This window comes from Macrosteles quadrilineatus, unplaced genomic scaffold (genome assembly GCF_028750875.1).
Source record: "Macrosteles quadrilineatus isolate MER2022 unplaced genomic scaffold, UCM_ALF_1.0 Scaffold_44__1_contigs__length_1017569, whole genome shotgun sequence".
Taxonomy (NCBI): domain Eukaryota; kingdom Metazoa; phylum Arthropoda; class Insecta; order Hemiptera; family Cicadellidae; genus Macrosteles; species Macrosteles quadrilineatus.
Window position 1 is genome coordinate 536,595 of NW_026542637.1, and position 23,337 is coordinate 559,931.

At 32.2% G+C, this 23,337-nt stretch overlaps 1 protein-coding gene across 1 annotated transcript in view; it reads left to right on the plus strand.

Moving 5' to 3' along the window:
• The window catches only part of LOC129005912 (uncharacterized), a 33,524-nt gene extending 20,993 nt beyond the window's left edge, over positions 1 to 12,531 (plus strand). The window contains exon 2 of the mRNA XM_054434952.1: positions 12,413 to 12,531. Within this exon, the coding sequence (XP_054290927.1) occupies positions 12,413 to 12,531 (119 nt within the window). The remainder of the gene's footprint in view (positions 1 to 12,412) is intronic.
• The last annotated feature ends 10,806 nt before the right edge of the window (positions 12,532 to 23,337 follow it).

Sequence of the window (23,337 nt, forward strand, 5' to 3'; positions counted from 1 at the left end):
GGAAACCACAATTTCACGTGCGAGGCGAAGAATAGTCTTGCTAGAAATAAAGTAAAAGACAAATGTCTTTGACAAGATTTATATTTGAGTTAGGTGTGTATGTTTTCCTAGAAATCTTAAGTGAATGTTAACGATGCAGCGGAATTGAACTAGTAGTGATGTCTATTTTTTTTCATCACTCAATACAAGTGAGCCTATGTAAGAGTTTAGTTGCGAGTGTGACGGCGCAAAGCGTCAATATGGGTACAGCTATGTAATGCGGGTATTGCATACAGTGCCTTCACAGGATGTTCTCGTCCATTGACCATTGGATGCAAAAGCTATAGAAATATATAAGCAGTGCTGTATTCTATAGCCCCGATGCCAAAGCGGAAAATTATTTAGATTAGGTGTTTTTTGTTTTACTTTTTTAAAGCTAGACTCTTTCAGAGACTTCTTTGGCTTCGTGAAGTTTGTAAGACCATTTACAGCAAATAATTTTACAATCACACCACAGACAATGGAATAAACCATCACACTATACGCTTAGAGTAAAATCACTGATCAAGAATAATTTTTATTTCTTGAGTTCACTAGATAATTCACAAAATATTTTGATCGTTCATTTCAAAAAGGCGTATAAATTGTCAAAGACGAAGACCAATATGAATAAAAATTGCCCCCAATGCAGTCAACCTACAGGACTTTTCAAGCTCAATGCCTGTAATCATTAATAAGACTTTTCATGTTTTTAGTGCAAATATTTGAAAATCCAATTTTTGGGAATTAAAATACTATGTAACACCCCGTTTGCCAACTTAATCGAGTTTATTTAGCCCCACACATTCATGATATTTACTTATTTATTTATTCTACTTATTTTTATAATACAGGGCGAGTTTTAATTACCCCCCCCCCCTCCCAACTTGTTTCTACATTTTTTCAAATATCAATCTCAGACCACATCTCTCTTTTGTTGTTTGGAGTAAAATTTGGGATTCTCTATAGATTTCTATCGCTTGGTGGATTATTGGAGGATTTTTGCTTTAACTTTTCACTATGGTTAAAAGTTATAGCAATGACATTTTAACATTAAAAATAAAGAAAGGCAATAAACTCCAATTTCGGTAGGCTAGGCTCTGTAACACAAAAAGAGTATTTTTAAATTATCCTTTTACAGTTTTATTGTTTTTAATTAGTTAATATCATACATATAAATGAATGTGCATTAAAGAAATAAAATGAGCTTTTAAAATATAGTTCGGTTGTATGTCTTTTGAGTTTACATATAAGATGCTTAAAAATAATGCAATATTTAAAAATACGTAGGCCAGTAGGCCCACTTAAGGAATATGATGGGGTGTTCCATCATATTTAGTAAAATATGATGGAACACCCAACTATTTTGGTTGTGTTGTAAAATTTTAGGTTTATGATGCCAACAAATTAAATACAATCTAGCAATAAGGTTTTTTCCAAGTAGTGTTAGTTAGATATACAATACCAACATTTTGTTGTTTGAGTGTTTGTTCAATAACAAATTTTGTAGCAATTAGTTTATCATTTACTTAATGTGCTTGGAAAAGTATCGTCTTTGGAAAAGTAGCTAAAATTGTAGCTATAGCTACATTTTCAGTGTAGCTGTAGTTGTAGCTAGCTATTTTTTCAAAACTGTAGCTGTAGCTGTAACTAAGCTACTTTTTTTGGAAATAAAAGGTATTTTCTTATTTATTAATATCGTAGGAATGATTTAAAAACGATCAAAAGAATAGTCCAGAAAGTTCAGAAATACCCCACTAATCTTTATGTACCAAGTCACTAGATTTAACAGACGTTTTTTGGACATTTTTTGGACATTTTTTTGACATTTTCTGTGGTTGCACAATGCTCCACCCATCTCTCTTTGTCTTTTGCAGTTTTAGACACGGAACAACATGTGATGGACTTAATTCTGGCTCTGCCATTAAATTATTATTCTGGACTTTTGGCTTAAAACAGTATTGACTGAACAGGTTGATGGGGCAGTGTGCCTAACTACATTTAGATTATCACTAGATACACTACTGTCTTTTGACATTACATTGTGCATTGCAATACCAACTATTAAATGACAAATCCCTATTATTAGATAGAACATAGCCGTATAGTACTGATGATTTAAGGTTTATTATGACATTCATATTATGACATTGTTAAGATACCTCGAGTTGGAGTTACTCTTCTTCCAGAAGCCTAATCAACCAAAGCTTTTTATCCAATTTCTGGAGTCTTAACTCCAGAGATTTCTTCGTACCTGCATCCGAATCCGACTCCCAAAGTTCGTCAGTCGAACAATTGTCATTCAGTCGAACAGTTAAGAGAGTTAATTTGTCTTCTAGTCTTCTAATTCCATCCATAATTTGTTTGGTGGTGAGCATCCATAACACCACTACTGAAATAGCGCATAAGTATAAAATACATATGTATAAGGGGGAAGCGATAATGTGTTCACCATTTTGAAGTTTTGAGTGATGAAACAATGTAACAATGGTCAATAAATTATTTTGCAAACATGATCAGCTGTAAATTAAGCGTTTACAAAACATTAGTTGCCTAGAAATTTTGCATAACAAGTTAATTAAGTATCTTATTATTTTTTGCAACATATACGAATGTACCTTTTGCTTACAATTAATTATATTTCTTTGACATACTGTGAATAATTATAACCCTCCAACTAGCAATGGGTGAACTCTGTAGTGGCAAGGAATTTTGGCAATTTTGCAGTCATATTTTCGAAAATTCATATAAACTAAACCAACAGAGCAAACATATTGAACGGTATACTTTAATAATTGCTCAATACCCCGCCGCAGCAAACCTGCAGACTAAGCGAATTGCAACTTGTCTGATTACATTATTACTGAAATATTTCTATGAATAAGACATATTTAAACTAGGTGTGCAATGCAGTTGTATGCTTGCAATATTGAGCGGAGCTAGCACATTAATCCAATACTTTTCTAAAGTCAATTTTACATCTGTTCCTCGCAAATGAGATACTTGCAGATCCAATGTCAATGGTATATTTGGTTCACTTAAATGGAATGTCTATTTGCAGTATTCTAAGTCAATTATAAGTCTGGTTCACGCAGATGAATTGTCTACTTGCAGGAACCAAAGTTTATTTTTCATCTGGTTCTCATATATTAAATGTCTAATTACAGTACCATTTCAGATTTATACCTTCCCATGGTCGGTTACTATGGTTGTGCTAAATTTGGTGCAGATCGCTTCAGCCGTTCAGGAGGAGTATTTGTAAAACAAAAGCAGGAGTGTAGTATAAGAGCTTCGCTCGCTTCGCTTCGCTCCGCTCAATAAATCTGAAATGGTACAAATCGGACCAAAGGGCTTTTCTCTACGTGAATTCAAACTTTTGGAAATTTAACATGGGCCTTATGGGTTAATTGGTTGCCATGACATTATTTGCGAGATAACAATAAAAAGGTAAACAAGAGTCACAACATATGTTAGTCAACGAATCATCCAAATAAATAGCATATTACAAATACCGTACAGAGAAAAAGGGAAGAAGAATCGGATTAATATCATTGAGTATAATTTACTACAAAATGAAATACCAATAATTATGGTCGGCGGAATAAGGCTGATGCACCATAATCCAAATAGCCATTCCATTTATGTGAACCAAATCTAGGCCTACATACAATTGAGTTTGGATACTGCAAGTAGACATTCCATTGACGTGAACCAGGCGTACCATTGACATTGGATACTGCAAATAGACACCTCCATTTATGTGAATCAAATGAACCACTGCTTTGGATCCTGCAAGTAGACAATTCATTTACATGAAACAAATGCAACATTGAGTTTGGATACTCCAAGTAAACAATTCGTTTACGTGAACCCGACGTATCATTGACTTTGGATACTGCAAGTAAACAATTCGTATCATTAACTTGGAATACTGCAAATAGACATTGCATTTATATAAACCGTCAATGCGTACCATTGACTTTGGATGATGCAAATAGGCATTTTATTTATCCGAACCAAATGTATCATTGGCATTGGATACTGTAATTAGACATTTAATATATGAGAACCAGATGAAAAATAAACTTTGGTTCCTGCAAGTAGACAATTCATTTGCGTGAACCAGACTTATAATTGACTTAGAATACTGCAAATAGACATTCCATTTAAGTGAACCAAATATACCATTGACATTGGATCTGCAAGTATCTCATTTGCGAGGAACAGATGTAAAATTGACTTTAGAAAAGTATTGGATTAATGTGCTAGCTCCGCTCAATATTGCAAGCATACAACTGCATTGCACACCTAGTACCTTCCCATGGTCGGTTACTATGGTTGTGCTAAATTTGGTGCAGATCGCTTCAGCCGTTCAGGAGGAGTATTTGTAAAACAAAAGCAGGAGTGTAGTATAAGAGCTTCGCTCGCTTTGCTTCGCTCCGCTCAATAACATTACATTTAACGAGTGCTTAGGTTTGCTGCAACAAGGAAGGTAAAAAGTGTTTTTTGACAATACGTCAATAGTATAGGATGAAATAAATAAATTAGCTAAATTTTATCAATATATATCCATAAACAAGTAAACTACAACAGTTTTCATTTTCTCCATAAGAATAGCATGGGAATTTTAAATTACACTATTTTTGAATTTTCTCCGTGACCGTTAGGCATACAACAATGCTTCATTATACTAAATTATTTATTTTTTTAAGCTCTAAAAAATGGTTGGGAAAGATATTCCAAAATCTTATGTTTTTAGGGTCAAAAATGGGAAACCCCATTTTTACCCCATAAAAACCCCCATAAACCTCCGTTCACATGGTCCGATTATGTTGGTTCGTGAACTCGTTCGAATAAACGTAGGTTTACACGTTTGTATCAAATTTCATCAAAATCTGATCATTTTTGCTCGAGTTATCGCGCTAACGGACACACACACACACACACACACACACACGCACACACACACACCCAGACACCACTTCTAAAACCACCCATGTAACAATATCCACCCAAAACTCAAACTCAAAAATTTTGACGAAAACAATACTTTCTCCATATACTATGGTATAGGGGGAGAATGTAAAAATGAATCAGCAATGTATAGCAAATCATTTGTTGATATTTAGAAACTAATATGTATCTCTGCTGTCAATCGTAGGCTATTGCGATTTATTTATTTTTATTTAATTTAATGAGCTTGTGAAATAATTCCCTCTAGATAGTTTAAGCATAGCAATCTTTCAATTGCTAATCTGGTATGTTTTTAATTATTCTATAACAATACAAAACAATTTGGAAATTATGTTTCAAACCTTTTGGTTTTCAAGATTTCCATAGGGACAATAATAAACCCTTCTTGAGAACTAAGAAACGGAAGTTTGTTGTTTTGCGCATTGTTTACCACAAAAGAGGTTAAGTAATGTAATTAAAGAGCTTGAATGACGCAATGTCAACTAATTATTTCATTTTTGTCCTCTCTCATAAAAAAACACAGAAATTTAACTAACAGTATTTATAATCTACTACTTTAAAAAATTAATTATTTGTAGTGTGAATTGTTAGTATTCTTATTATGTTTGCATTGATGCCATTTAGGTTGTTGTCTTGTTTTCTCCCAAATTCCGATACAATTGGCATTTGTCATTCATTAGTCATTATAAATATTAAATTAAATTAAAAGTAAATACTACTACATAGTGAGTTGGTGGATCGTATGAAGTCAATACTGCACGTCCTTAAATCTGTAAACAGTTAACAAAAAAGTGTGATGAATTCTTCGGTATATTATACCTAACTAGCGACATACCGTAGAAGTTAAATCGATTTAAATATCCTGCAGTTATGCCTAACACCCTTTTGTAGAATTTGAAGCATGTTTATGCGTATGTTGCAGACTTTTGAGTTTTGTGTCAACCATATACCTTAATTTAAGGGTAGATTTTACAATCCCCGTTTTACCCATTGATCAAACATCGAGAAATCAAGTATACTGCACTTTATACAGGTAAAAAATATACATATTATTAACCAAAATAACTTTAAATATAGCTGATTAACAAGAAACAAGTAGTAAATCTCAAATCTCATTCTATATACTGCAAAGAAACGTCCAAACAATTTTGGTTGCCCAAGAAAAATAATAAAACAGTGAGGAAGAAAATTTAATAGATGGTTTTGAAACAGATTCCCCCAGATTTCTAGTTTATTAGAAAATTAATGTCTTTGAAAGTTTGTTTTGGAACCGTGATTAAAATTATTGTACATTTCATGAAGGAAAAAGTATTGTTTTACACGTTTTCAGAAACAGGACTCCTTTTTTACAGTGAAGAAATTAATTTATGTTGTATTTATATTCTGAAGGCTCAGGTTCAAATTGCGCCAATCACAAAATTACTGATTTTAGCTCAAGGATAATGCCAAGGCACATATCTTGGACAACTTTCTGTTAATTGTAGAAATAATTCCACTAATAGGTCCTTGATTTATTTGAAATGTTTTATTCCTAAGCCTCAAATAAATAAATCCAGCATAAACAATATTAGCCATAATTGGAGGAACCTTTCACTTACGATGCAACTCAATAAGGGTAAATAGATTTATTAAACATCCAGGTACAATCACTTGCGTATAAAATGGGAGAATATTCAACTGGCTTTTAGTCTTCCCATAGTAGGTCGATTATTAGAATTTCCCAATACTTCACGATAGCCCTTGTGATAATATTATTACAAGTGATAGTTTAAAATTATCTGAGAGCAAATATAACCCAGATAGACTTTATTAATCTATGTAAATAATACTATTGTGTCTGTACTTTGATTTATCTCATGTATGGACGTTTCACGTGGGGAAACCAACATGAGGTTGTGTATTCGTGCGCATTGATTATAGAAAATATTTAAAACTAGGGTGGTCTACACTTTAGACGCATAAATGAGCGAAGCATTATTTAAAGATTGTCAATGGCTAAAGCAGCTAACAACCTACAATATGTTCCCTTTCAACAGTGTTCCGGTCGGCCACATTAGTCTCTGAACGTGATCACTTTGACGAGAATGCGCAATCATAGGCACCGATGTTTCTTCAACTTGGTCTTCTTCGATTTCATCAGGACTTTCTTGGTTTTCACGTACACACGGTACTCTCATGTGAACAAAATCATTGACTGGTAGTTGGCGTAGCGCTTCATCACTAATGGTTATGTCAAAATAGAATGGGTGCTATCACAAATAAGTGCTTGCTGTAGTTTTTCACGTCGAACTTTGAAATCGATATGGCCAAAGACGCCTTGACGTTGGACAATGATAACTTTTAAGTTTTCGGGCAGTGTAGGTAAGACAGATGGTATTTCAGTAATATCTTGCTCAACATTAATGATGTTATCTTTGTAGTGAAACTGGCCATCCTGACCACTTGCTTGTACTTTGTAAATGCGCATAGCGAGATGTACCCGTGCAATCAACATTTCTCAAAACAAATATAGCAAAACTGTTACTTCCATTGATAAACTGTTACATTCCAACTTTAACCTAGGATGAAAGTAAACATTGAAATGTAAACAAAACAGTTACAAACAATTAACATATGTTTATCTTATTTAAATGAAACGAGATAAACCCATATGTCTTAAACCCAATATAATTTTTCTTTCAACTTACATTAAAATAACAAGAGAAATTGCGTGACCCGTAAAATAAAATCCAGAAGGAAATTTGCAAATATTTTTTACCTAAACATTGTGCTCAGTATTCTTTAGCTGTTGGCCAAATTTCATATCAATTGGTCAAGCCATTACATTCTGATTCTCTTACAAAGAAGTTGCAAAGTGAGGGAAAGTGATCTTATGTTTTGTAGCCTTAGATTAAACGTCGTAATAGTAGAGGGGAACTGGGCGTTTAAAAACAGCGCGTGCAAATATATTATTTTAGCATGTTAGATGGGCAGTATGAGGAGTCAAGGAGTTGAGATGTATAGGTGAGTGTAGAGGCGCGTGGCGCGGCGGTCCGGAACGGTAGGTGTGGGTTGGGTGAGGTGTTATAGGTGTGTTATAATGGAAGGTGTATGTATGATTATGTAATGGTGTATTATAATTGTAAGTGTGTGTGTGTGTGTTATGTAATGTGTTATGTAATGTTGTGTTAAAGTCAGTTGAGGTTATCAAAGGTTATCGGAGGTTATTGACGTTATTAAAGGTTGTTAAAGGTGATGATTAATGCATGTTATTGTTCGGGTAACTATCCTATTATATGTTTTAAAAGTGTATTATCAAAAAGTAATTTAATAGTTTTTTGTGGATAAGCTAAAACTCTCGGCGGGGTGGTGTAGTGGTCATCGCTTCAGGCTTCCAAACTGGCGGTCCGGGTTCGATTCCACAATATATAAAGGTGAGTAAATTAATATAGTTTATTTTTTTTACATTCAAAATATTGGTTATGATAAAAGAATATATGGGTGTTAGTAAAAACAAACTTTAAAAGTATAAAGTATTATTTATTTAGTATTTAAAATTGTATTACAATGTTTAATTTTAAATAACATCATCTTTACTTATCCATGAGTTTTTACTAGACGGAAAACCTAACCACTTTACAAGAACCTTATTGTCTTTTTTCTTGATGACTTTTTCGATCAGGTATGTATCACTATGTTTTACCTTTGTTAACTCCTCTTGATAGAATCCTCCAGATATTGGTTGATTTTCTGCATCCACAAGTTTGTAAGTGATGGGATCTGTTAGTTGTACTTGAATGATACGGAATATTTCAGTTGAATAGTTTGGAGTATACCCTTTTGAAAATTCACTTTTATACTTGCTTATTCGTACAAAATCATCAATATCAAATTTTTGTTTGCTTTTAAGCTTTGACCGATCGTACGAGTAAACTGTTTGAAGTAATTCACTTTCATACTTTTTCGTAACATCACAAGGTTTCATTTTGATGGTAGAGTGTTTTTTTGTATTGTAGAACTTCATCAATGTTTGAAGTATATTGATCCAGTTGTAATTACCATTTATTGTAAATTGTTTCCACATTATATTCTTTAAAGTGCGGTTAAAACGCTCAACCACACTAGCTTTTAAATTGCTAAATGTAGAATAATGATTTATTTTATATTTTATCATTAATTTTTTGAATATATCATTATAAAATTCAGTTCCTAAGTCAGACTGAATATTTTTTGGAAATCTACCCTGTTTAAAAACCTCTTCCATAGCTAAAGTAATTTCCTTTCCTGTTTTGGTTTTTAATGGTTTTGACCAGGCATATTTAGAAAATACATCAATTATTGTAAGGATGTATTTGAAGCCTTTGTTAAATTTAGCATATTTAGTCATATCAATTAAATCACATTGCCAATGATTATCATATCCCTTTACAACTACTTTACGTCTAATGAAGTTTTTTCTCACTGGTTTATGTAGTTCATTTGCAATATCTTCCTTAACACCCATCTTACTTAATATATAACTCCACTATCTTTAAGTTCTGAAATAATATTAACTATTTCGTTATTATGACTGTTATTACCAGCTGCCTCAGATGCTTTTAGTATTCGCAATCTTTCTACTATTTCATTTATATCATTATAATGGACATAGTCTGGAGCGCATGGATAACTATCAAGTTTTATGTATGGTGTTTTTAAACCACTTCCTCTTTTGAATAAGCTTTTTATATAATTTAGATATTTTAATGTGTTTGTCGCTTGAATCCTCTCACCATCGGTGTATTTGACTAAGTGCGCATTTGTGAGCATCAAAATTTCTTTATAAGAGTCCAAATCATTTTTCGTGATAAGTGATTTATTTGGTTTCTTTTTAAACATCAACTCTAACAATCCTTTAGTAGGTTTAAAACTTGAGTTATTAATTTTTATGATATTATCTGATGGAGAATATCTTATTTTACTGTTACCAATCATCCATTTACCATCTTCTCCTAAATAGACTCCGTATGTATGATCCATCTCATTTTTCACATTCTTAGTAGATTTTTCTAAATAATCATTAAATGATTCATTACTTTCACTTTCAGACTCTGATTCCTCTGATATTTGTTCAACACTGTGAGCTAAACTTTCTTTGTCAGCATCTTCTTGGTTGTCCGGTGGTAACAAATAATCAGTTTCACCATCATCCTTTTTTGTTTTTAAAAATGCTTTTCTCAATTTTCTTTTTTTATTTTTTTCTTTGATATCTTTTACAATTTCTGTAATTGGTTCAACTATTGGTTTGAATTTCTTTTTAAATATTTCTTCATCATTGATGGTACCCCTTTTTAAAGCTAAATATTTTTTTCTAACAGCATTGCTAGTTTTAATTAACTCCCTCTTGATGTCCATACTCATCTAGAGATGAATGTAAACTGTTTGATATTCTCACTTTTATTCCATTATAATAAATTTATCAAAACCATTACGATACCTCCCATTTTTTAAATCACTTTCCTTATCGATAACAAGAAAGCCATATTTTTCTTTCCAACAGTTTTGACACATTTTTTGAAATTCCTCAAATGTCATGTCTGGGTTAACATGATTGTTAAAAATATGTTTGAGGTTGTTACTATCTTGCTTAAAAATAATTAGCATATTTGCATTATCTCTTATTAACTGTTTTGGCACTCGGGTGTATGATTGGCAAAGATAAAAACAGTCAACATCTTTATGTCGACCCATACTAAAAAAAGCACTTACATTGTTTTGCTTATCACATATTATGTCATCAAATATGAATATTGAGTTTTTCTTAGCATCACATGGTTTAATTACTTCCTCGTTTTCTGAATATTTATAATAGCCAACACCTTTAACTTTATTTAAAACATTTTCTAAAAATTTATATTTTGGTTGATATAATGATTTTGAATAGATGTAAATATTTTCAAACCTTAACCCGTTTGGGTCAGTAACCAGACTTAATAATACTGCAGTTTTACCACAGGATGATGGCCCTGCAATTATACACCTAATAGAGTTAGGGAGGAGATTACTATGCCTTTGTCTGGAAGATGTATGTTTCCAATCAAAACTTTCAATATTAATTTTTTGTTTTTGTTTTAATATTTTCATTTTCAAATTTGTAAGTTATGGCAACCTTCTAGCTTGAAGTCTTGTTACGAAATGATGATAATGCATTAAAAATACTAACTTATGCTAACTTAACAATAGTAAGGTATAAATGAAAGAAGAGGATATAATCAAAACTGTTTATTTCCACATGGTCCTGTTTTCCATTCTACAATATAACAATTTCATTTTTTCCATAGTAAGTTTTACAGAGTTTATTTTTGAACTACCAAAACTATTAAAAAACAATTTTTCAATATAAATGTCTTTATCTTCTTCGGTATGGTGGTTAAGTTTGTAAATGAAGTCGCCAGTTTCTTGATTTGATGAGCGGAGTTTCAAGTATAATAATACACATTTTCCGGAAATATTGGAAAACTCACTTTGCACTCTCACATGGTTATAATCCCATTTCGTACAAAAGTGTTCAAGAAACAAAAAGATCTTGTAAGGAGGAGGTAGGCCGTAGCTATCAAAATATTCCCCGTAATGAAATTGGTCAATAAATACTGCAACCCAATGCTTTCCAGTATTAAAAATATATGAACTCGGATATTTGATGAAACGATGTAGATTTACTCTTGCGTCAAATATCCCATTAAAATGCTGAGTAATATGTGGATCTCCGGAGATAAAAAGTTCTAGTTCTGCTGCATACATAGTTGGCAATGCTCCTTCTTCGGCGGTGGTCCGTCAATGTGGTCCGCGTCTTTGGGTTGATTATGGTGACCGGTACAATAGATGAGATCCTTCAGTTTATTCTTCGTGCAGCTCGGAAGAAAGTCCCACACATACTGGAGGTCGGGCAGTGATACATGATGGACTATATACTCTTTTGGGAGATATGATATTTCCGGTATGTGCAGATTTGTCAATGATGGATTCCCATATTCATCACGTTTATTGAATTTACCAATTATTTCACCAATTTTTCTTATGACACTTTCTTCGGTTTGTAAAAGTGCGGACTTTTTCAAAATATTATCCGTATACCAGTGTAGAAGCAATCGAACATTTTCACTAGCACACTGATCTGTTTTTTGCATGTGATAAAAGCATTTTCTGAAACGTGTTTGTTTTTTTAATTCGTTAATTCGAGGACAAAAGATTGTGTCCATATCAAAAACGTGTTTATTCTGGTCCGTTAAAATACCTTTAATAACACTTAGTTTTTCCGACCCTTTAACATAAATAGAGTCATAGTTTTCGAAAATCTTATTAAAAACGTTCTTCATTTCATGGTATGGGACGTATCCATCATTCCAATCCATTCCGTGGTAAAAGTGTTTTACCCATGATGCAACCTTTTGTTGTGTTTCAGGTAGAGCTGTGAGAGGGTATGGAGGCTTGAAAACCAGCGACTGCACCTTGCTTCCAGAAGAAGAGAGAAATGCTGCTTCCTTTATGATGAATTCATTTCGGAAACCACGAAAACCTTGAATATCACAAATGACCTTTCTGTCTGACATCTTGTTGACGACTAAAGTAGAAATGAGCTAACGGAAGAAAATTGTTGTTTTTATACCCGTGACCTGATGACCTTACGAGTTAATCATGATGATCTATGAGCTCATAACCTGTTGACCCTTTAACCTTAAACGGTATGACTTCCTAAACACTTCCTAAACCAATCTTTTAACAATACTTGTCATTGGGTTATATTCTATAACTCTATCATGGAGGATCATACAATAAGCTGTTGTGTTTGCCGGCATTGTATTTTTTGATTCAAATTCCAACCTTATGTCAACAGGGCCGGACTTAATAGACTCATTCTGCCTTGTACAATCAATAACTACTAAGGGAGCATAATTGATATAGTCATTAAATGAAAATAATGGCTCACCCTTTTTAAAATAGTAGTTTTCTTGAAATTTGATATACATTTCATAAAGAATTGCTAGATGGTTTTTTGACGGATCTAAATTCATATCATCATATGGGTAACATTCGGAATTCAAATAAAGTTTTACATTTGAAATATCACATATATCAAAGCGACTCATGTGTTTTTTAATATTGCTTGAACGGTCCGTCTGAAATGCTAATATAACATATCTAGGTTTTTCCAATTGGGTTGATGTTTTAACACTCCATGTGTGTCTGGTCGATTCGGGTAATAAGGGGTATTCATAAAGTTCCCACGTTCTAAAATTAACATAGACCGATTGATTTTTGTCTATAACTTTTAGCAAAGAAATCTTTTCGCTGTCTGATGGATACACATAAGGCACTCGCCATTGAATCTTCTTAATATTTATATCCGCATTGGGTTCGACGCTTGTAGCTGTAGCACCAGCACCCGTAGTGGTGGTTGTTCCAAATATGGCATTAAGATCCGTCCTCGATCTTATTAAAATGAGTTCTTGTTTTATATTTAGTATAATTTTATTATAGTCCTCAGCAAATCCTAATAGTGTTTTTAAAGGAATACAAACATTAAAGTAGTATGTACCACGTTTTTGAGTATCTTCTTTAAGAGATAATAAACCATCCTTTTCATTAGTCCAACCTGCATTAGTTAACATTTTCACATCACTTTCACTAAATGAAAGGTAACCTTTCATCGTGCTTGTTATTCCAACATTTTTTACTCTATCGATTTCCACACCACCAATTTCATATCTTATCTCATCAAATAAAAATAAAAATCCATTATTTATAAATTTAGTATTTGTAGCCGTAACTTCACCTTCAATATAAAGTGTACTATTACAAGGATATGTATATATATCCTGGTGTTGAATTGGTATTCTAATTTCATCATTATTTTTAAATGACGAATTAGCATAAGGCTGATGAGAGTGAATTTCAATTTTATTTATTGATTCATCAAAATAAATTTTTTCTTTTACTTGTAATATATTACCAGCCATTTTTTATCTTAAATCCTAATGAGAGTAAAAATTCTTTGTTGATCTTAGTAAGAGAACCTCGTTTCGGTGGAGAACCTTTCTTTACGGAGGCTGGTGTAGTAATGCCACCAATCTTCATGTAAGACGTGTTTTTGATGGGGAGATAGATCATCGGCATGGTTACAAGCTTTTGAGATGTAGTGTTACTGTGATGCTCTCGTCACGGAAATTGATAGGTTTTCCGTTTTGATCTGTTATTTTAAGAGATAAATGGTCAATTGACCTTGTATTAATTGGGAGGTAGATAATATTAGCAGGTGTTTCAACAATTTTAAAACCGGGTGGTACAGTAGGGAAAAATGTATGAATCACGTGACTCGGTTTCCCATTAACGAATGAGGATGTTACTATATTTAATTCAAGATTTATAGTATTAACCTTAAGGATGTTAACAGTATCATCTGAAATATGACTTTGAAATTTGCTCAACTTTCTATTTTTGAAACCTAGTAAAGGTCCAATTGAGTCGGAAGGAGTAAAATCAATATCCTTTGAACATTTTATTTCACTTTTTAAGGTATTATTGTTTGACTGTATTGTAATGAGAACGTTATGTTTTATATTATAAGCACTTTTAAAACTAGGGGATGCACCTTCAATGTCTGTTTCAGTTTCACCTCTTTTATCATTAAATATTTTTCTTAAATACTTTTGTAAATCCGCAATTTCATATGAACCTGTAGGTATTTTTATACCAACTTGAGATCCTTCATTGTTGATATAATAAAACTTATTACACCCCTCTTCAACATTTGGGATGGAATTAAAGGTTTCAAAATTAATTAATCCTAAAACATATTCATGTTCACTTTTTAATTCAGTTTTTGGGAAAATTTCACAACTTAAAATGGGACCTTTTCCAGTTAATACAAATAGGTGCGACATGTTATCGGGTTGAGGAACTAATAAACACTAACACAATTAATTAGTAATATTTACTTATATTCGCAAAGAAATTTTAAACATAAATGACCACAAATTTTAGTATTATAGTTTTGTTCTCTGTTATAATTATACAATATTACACAATTTTTTAAATACTTGATTACTTCTAATGGAGGTTTTAAATTTCCAAAACTGTCATAGTATTTAACTTGTAGTCCAGTTTTGCGTAGAGCAACCCAATGGGTCCCAGGTCCATCATCGTTGTCCAAGTTAATTATAACTGCTTCTTTTTCCCACGGAGACGTAGGCAGATTGTCTTTTGCGAACACACCTCTAACATTTGGGATTTTTAATATTTTGGCATATTTCTCAATGTCAAAGTTACTTAGTGCGTTTGGTCTAAAAAAATTCCCATTCCTTGCTTGTAAGGTCTTAAGTACAACCCCTTACCTTTATGAATTTTAACATCATTTACATTTTCCTTTTTTGCACGTCTCACTTCATTGATAGCTTTATATACGGAAGCTGCTCCTCCAGCTAGACTTCCTACTGCAGACAATCCTGCAAATAGTGGTAATAGAAATGGTAGAGCTCCTCCAGACTTTGGAATTGGAATAATCCTGGGTTTTTTATATTATCTTTTTTATTACCCTTAACTGCTTTTCTTGCGGCTTTTAAAACTGCAGGTACCAACACTTTTAACTCTTTGCTCTTGCTTTTCTTGAGGACGTTTTTAGCTGCTCTTATAGCATCTCGAAGATGTTTTTTCTTTTGTGCCTTCAAACCTTTTTTCTTCATACCTTTAACTATTTTAGTTTTTTTACCATTAGGTGTATTTTTCTTCACTCTTTTCATTCCCGCACCTAGTTTTACCTTTGCTTTCATTGCGTTCGTAACTGCGTACGCAGCAACCTTTTCACCTGCCTTAGCGTCTGGAGCCGATACTCGCGTCCAAGCTCTCTCTGCTAATATCCTATCAGCCGTATGTCTACTTTTCAAATCCTTATTCTCAGCATAAGCAATATCGTGATCCTTACAGTAATTGTCTAGTGGGTTAATACCTACATCACCTCTTTTTAAACGTTTTTCCAATTTAGTCCCTGGACCACAAAACCGATAGCCGGGTATATGAAATTCGAATGGTAGACTATTAATTAATTTGTTTAGCAGACCACCTCCTCGCTTGAAGTCTAAGACCATACTGATAAACAGTTTTTACTTACTATCCAATTTATTCACCCTATCCCAAAAATCATCCTTATCATCATCTTCAGTCGATTTAGATTCTTTTAATTTTCTTATTTCAGATCTTAAATTAGTTAACTCATTAGCCATCAAATTAATCACATCTGATAATGGCTTACCAGTTTTATCTCCCGATCTCGCACGTGATGTTGGCGAAGGGTAGAATACATTGAGCTTTTCATCTATTCTAGACATTTCTGAAGCTATTCTGTTTTTAAAAGCAGTAAACTGTCTATTAATTACAGGTGAATTATCATTATCACTCATATTAACAACTAGTTTTATATTTAATTTTTTTAAATCAATAACGTTATTCTCATCTGGCTTTACAAAACCTGTTAGTAAATCCTTAATTATAACATTAACTAAGGTTGTATTATTACTTCGTACAGCTTGATCTACATACTCCTTATTTGCAGCATCATGTGTTTCTATAGGTTTTTTAACGTTCCGTAGGTATACATTATTTATATTTATTTCATTCTTATCATTGATAAAAATATACTTTCCTAATAATAAATTAACTTGTTTCAGATTAACTGGTGATTCTTCATTTTCAGCACCATTTATAATAACCTTATAATTTTTTAAATTTACTTCACCTTTTTCTAGTTTTATAAACGATTGGAGTTTCCCACTAATGATATTATCAAAGTTTAGAATCTCCTTATCAAAGTATAATTTGTTAATTGCATGAAAACTATTTGTTGGAATATTCACAATCTTGAAGTTATTTAGCTTATAGTTTTTACAATCAATCTCATCAACACCAAATACTAGACATTTATCATTTATTTGTTGAGTCGTATATTTTTCAGTAAACTGTTTTGTAACTGCATCGGTCGATTCCTCCGGCTCAGCAATATTTGTAATTTTAAATTTTTTTGCATTAAAATGACCATTTTCATGTTCTAAACAATGCGATTTTAGGTATCTTAATGTAATAGCGTCATTTTCACTGATAGGGTTAGATACATTCGTTATTCTACTATTCTTACAGTTAATTGTATTTGTTACAATATTAAATGTGACACAATTTTCCAAACCCTTGTTAATCCTATTTTTTAAATATTGTTTGTTTACCACATCAGTATCCAATTCTGGATCAGCTACATCAGCTAACTTCCTTTTTCTTAAGTTAACTTCATTTTTTTCTAAAATGAGACAATTTGATTTAACATAATCTATGTTCACAGCATCATTAGAATCTATTGCTAGACCAATATTCGTAAGACGTTTCTTACCAATGTCATAGTCGTTGGAAGGTGTCAAATTATACCCTACACCTGGAAGCCCAGGAGGTAACCTATCTTTACTTGTATAACCTAAATAACCTCCAAATTTATCAATGCTCAACTTCATTACTCTTTAAAGGTTTAATGGTAACTGATGATAAGTTATATATTACATTATGATAAAATGAATTCTACTATCTTATCATCACTGATCTAAAAAAAAGAACGTTTTGTTTTGTCATTCTCAGATATTTAATTATATTGTTTAAAGATGTACAAAAATTATTAGCAAACTTTATTTTCCCATCTTTAGCTAATCCAATATAATATCTTTTACTATAATCATCAAACATTTTTAAACAGTTGGGGTTTTCAAATGAATAAAACCTAGTGGATCTACGAATGTTATTCCTCCACTCTGGAAAGTCTGCAACAATCAACCGATCCATTTCAGGAAGTTCTGATTCTACATTAGTTTTTAAATATTTCATTGGATATAGTTTATTATTAAAGTAAAGATGGATGATATACGAATTCAGTAACCAAAATTCATCAAGCATTGCCGCAGTATAACCTTCCCATTCTTTTAAAAGATCTGGGTTAATAATTTCATACCCATGGATACCATCTATGATTCCAAAATACTTACTATACAGCTTAAGACATGGCAAGGCATTTTTTAAAAAAGAAATAGAATACATGCACTGAGCTCTATTATTAACAAGTTCAAAACGTTTTCCTCTCGCCTTAAGTGGAAGAGAATGGGGTATTTTGTTAGAATATTTTACATTATAGCTTATATCAAGTGCACAGTTTTTAATTGCTATTGCAGTCCTATAAAGCGTAATTGGTGATCGGATAGGTATACTTGTTTCAGTTATAACAAAACATTTGTGCACTTGTGGAATTTCAGTAACATAATTTAACATATCGTAATATACGTTTGCGTAAGTAATGCTACCATGTGCATTTTTTAAAGAAGCTATTAAATATTTTTTGGAATAAACTTTAGCTATTGGACGAAATCTAGATATAAAATTATAACTGTTTCTTACTGTTCCTTTGTACATATGTTCATTATATATTAATAGCTCAAGAGGAACATTGTGCTTATCACATGAAACTAGAAAATCGGTCCACATGTTTTTATTATAAATTTTATCTGAAACTATCATTAAAATTATAATTGGAGGAAGTGAAGCACTATTAGTTTTTTTATGTCTCCAACATCTTCGGTTGTAAATTTGATTCTTTTGATGACAATAGTTGCCACAAAATCGCTTTTTACCAGGAATGTATTTAGTGCAAAGGTTTGAAAAGTTCACACGTTTTTTCTGTCTACTAAAATTATTATATTCATATGCTTGCACATCATTATACATCATATTATCCATTTGGATCACAATTTATAGTAGCAGTCCGTTACCACGAGCTGTCGTATGAAGACTGAAATATCTTAATCATATTAACATAGTTTATAGGGAATAGGGTAAATAGATAAATACAGTTTGGTGTTAGTAATTTTAATTTTATTCAACATTAATATAAAATACAATAGAATGCAATACATACCATTCTTAGATATTACAGATAAACATGGTGTTTGATATGAACAGGTGTTTTGATAACAATTTCAATCAAGAAAACAAGCAATTCGTGTGAATATGAAATTAATTAAATGATTTTTCTCAATATTAGTATAAGTTATTGACATTACTAATTTATATATATATATATTTTTTTGTTTATTTAGAGTATATGATTTGTTTTATTTATATAAAACAAATATAAAAATCGTGCAGGTATGCCTTGTTCAGTCTATGACTATAACTTCCTCTAGGGTTGAATTGGACTTAGCATCTGAAGTTAAATCAATCTGAGGATCGGAATCTGTTGAGCCCCCAGCGGTACCGGTTGATCCCCACCCATTACCCCCACGTTTAGTTTTCTTTAAGGATGAGACCTCTTGCCACCGTATTCTGTTTACTCTACTGACAACAAGTTGGGCGATACGCTCATTATCAACAATTTCATACATAGTGGCACTGAAGTTGACCAATAATACCATAATTTGACCTCGAAAGTCGGAGTCAATTGTCCCCGGGGAATTTAGGACGGTGATCCCATTCAATAGAGCTAAGCCGGAACGTGGACGTATCTGTCCTTCATACCCGTATGGGATGGCCACAGCGATACCCGTAGGCACTAATGTGTAGTTATTCGGATACAAGCGTAACCGATTAAGTGGGCCGGGTAGGTGGGCGTGTAGATCTACGCCCGAACATCCATCAGAGTGGTACTTTGGGATGGTGATTATCTCCTCATAAATTGGATGACCGGGAACTCGCATTACTTTAACTGTCACCGCATTTTCTGTAAATAGAAGAAGATGAGTCTATGTATAATTATGTAACTACAATAATGTTTATTTTAATTGGGTGATAAAACAATCGGTATCAAAAAAGTTAAATTTGCTCATTTTTACGACAAAAACGATTTTATCTGAAAAAGAAAAAAAACTTTTAACAACAACATGTTAAACTATATGTGCAATAATATTATCATTAACAGTAACAAGAACTATAAATCAATTAATTTTCATTCTTTTTACTTTGAGTTCATTATGAATGGCTTGTTTTCTTTTACGATCATTTTTTATTGAAAAATGACCGTGAGGTAATGTGTGTATATTATCATTCATTACAAACCTTTTATCATCAAATGATGATAGTGCTACTTTACTTAAATTACAAGTATACAAAATATGTTTAAAACTTCTAAACAAATGCATACTCCTATATTGTGTTACATTATTAAACAGAGTATTTTCAAAATCTGAAAAATCTATTTCTTTTTGAACTACGGATTTCTTTACACCTTTAGCTCTTTTTGTACATGAGAATTCTGCAGTTAATATCGAATACAATTTACTTCTTAATCCTAAGAATTTTCGCAATACAATTGCACCATATTCATCTTTCATGAGTCCAACCTGTGCTTTTCTTGCTAGTGAAAAGCAAGGATGGGTTTCAGGGTAATTACTAAAATCAAAAATCTCAGGGTTTTCTTTCATTAAGTTATACACATCATGACATTTAATTGTATACACAAAACTATCGGTATCTTGGTAGTTTAATTGCATGTTTTCGAATCCAAAAACTTTCGCAAAGGTTTGGTAATGATACCTATACATCAATTTTTTACTTAGTTCTAGCACAGCTAAACCGATATAAATTGGTTTATTGAATTTTACCCTTGTTTTTGATAGGTGAACGGCTACCAAGTCATTTGAAAAGATTGTTCTGTCTAAGAAATTAGGTTTTGAAATTAATTTGGAAAGTCTCCGATTGTTGTTACAAACTAACTCCATATTTAACCTCTTACGGACATTTTCCATTGTTTTCCCGAAATAGGAATTATTCATTAATTTGAAGAAATCCTTTTCAAAAGGATTCTTGGCAGCCGCTCTAAGTTCAGTATTTTTTTATATACTGTTCTAACCAATTCGATTGACGGAAATTTATAGCTCGGTGTATTTTAGTTAGGACTAGACCGTGTTTCATAGCCTGTTTTAGATTTTGGACGTGTAAAACATAATTCGTTTTATTATCTAGGGTTGTCAAAAGTTTTTCAAACCTACCATTTGGGGGTTTCTTATTCTCTGGGCAGAAAGGAAACGCTGCATGTTTATCATGCAGCGATTGTGGATATGTTAAATCTACTTCTAGAATATATCCAAATTCATCGGATTTTTTAGTTTGTAAAATTCTATCCGGTAATGATTTTAGCTCCTCGTTTGAACACCATGAAAAATCTTTATGAGGCATCGGTTGGGACATGGCCCAACCATAAAGATTATTAACGTCGTAATACATTAAATAAGTGGAATCTAAATCATCAACATTCAAATCTGAGGATGTACTATCAATATATTTGTTCTTTGCCTCGCTAAAACGAGTTATTACTTGTGAGATGCCACCTCTAATACCCTTCTCTATTAACATAAATTGTTCATAATCCGTAATTAAATCTAATTCAATACCAGTTATCTTTAAACAGGCGTCCCAAGAGAGGCCCGGTGCAGTATAATACCACGCAGGGTCCAGATCATAATTCGATTTACACACTTTCCTGAAATTTTCAAATATATCCGCAAGAATCAATGTATCTGTTTTAAGATACAAATCTGAGTATTCACCCAAGTTCTTAATATTAAACTTTTCCCATACTTTATGAGCGTGCTCATATTGACTTTGAGTTATATCAGAGTTATTTAATGTGCTAAAAAATTGATTTTTAGCAGGCAAACAAGTTTCACTCAATTTGTCCCAACTTGAGCAATATTCATAACAAAAGATACCTTTTTTAGTTACTAGGTTACATTCATCCCCAAAGTGTGCTTTTGTTTCCCTAAATTGGTCATGACTTAGATTTTGTGACGATGCGTCTAAACTACTACTCATAAATCTAAAAGAGTCAATGAATCTTAATTCAAACTTATTACTAACTTTTTTACTGAGTGAAATGTATTTCTCCTCTGTGTTTGGTATGACTTTAATAGCATAATCGTCAATATTTAAATTTTGGCACACGAAGTGGAGGTCGTAAGAACTAAGATTGTGCATTATAACGGGTAAAAAGTTTGGATTTTGAAAGAGTAAGTTACATTTATTATGTGCCGCCCCTCTAAAGCAGCCAGATATATGACAATGATCTTTTACAATTATATCATCTGCTTCAAAATCTAATTCACATATATGGCATTTTGTTGACGATTCAAATGTATTTATTTCATCAGTAGTTAAATCCCTCATGGGAACTATATCATTATAAATATCCATAACTTTTAGAGCTTCCTGTTTTAGTTTTTCCACAAAAACCCTACCTGCATCTTCACCACGGTACACCACTGGTTCTGATCTTATTCCTAATGTATTTACTATATGATAAGCAAAGCTCATAGGAACATGTTTAGTTTGTTTCTCAGTATATGAATGATTTTCATCTATTTCTTTAGATTTTAAAAAGCACACTTTGGGTTCTAAACAAGTTGCCTCATTACAAATCGGACAAGGATTTTGTTTAACTAGTAATGCCTCAAAATCGGCATAAATTACATAGGGCACAATTTGTTTATTTTTAAAGTTAGTAAAACGTAATTTACTTTCTGTTTCATCCGGCATTTCAACTTTTACTGGCGTATTTGAATTACACATTATTTTTATGCTTTTCAAAACCCGTTTTTGTTGTGAAATGAATGAGGCAACTCTTACACACATAAATTCTTCCATGATGATTTGTAATTTGGTGACATACTAGTTTTTCAAAATTACTTATATATGCAAAATGTGTTGTTGTGTCATTTTTTAACAGTAACAAATCCCTATGGTCTGATTTTTCAGTTTTACAAATTTTGATTGGGAATACGTAATGTTTCTTAGTTTTCAAATCTTTTTCCAGCCCGAACACATTCACACTAATGTTATTAGCTTTTTCAAACTTGGGTATATCTTTTACAGAAACAGGAAATTGTATGACATCCCAATTATATTTATTTTCTAGTTCTGGATTGTTATATTTTGAAACTCTATGTGCATTACCACCTTCAACAAATTTTGACAATATCGCATATTTAAAACAATTGGGGTCATCATTTACAACATTTATAACTGCATGTTTAGAAGCTATATCCGCAGGAAGGGGAATATGTTTTTTACCTTTAAGAGGTGTGTATTTGTTTATTCTGATTTCAATACCAATAATTTTACTAAGACTCCAACCTGATCCTTTACTTAGAAAATTGTTTTCCTCCTTTGTTAATTTAACAAAAAACTCGTCACAAAATTGATCTAAATCTGTTGATTCAAACACCGCCTCATTACGGGTTTTAAAAGCTAACTCTTTCCTATCTTTCAGGATACCATCTTTCACATAGACAGATTTTAAAATAAAATTACATTTCACTG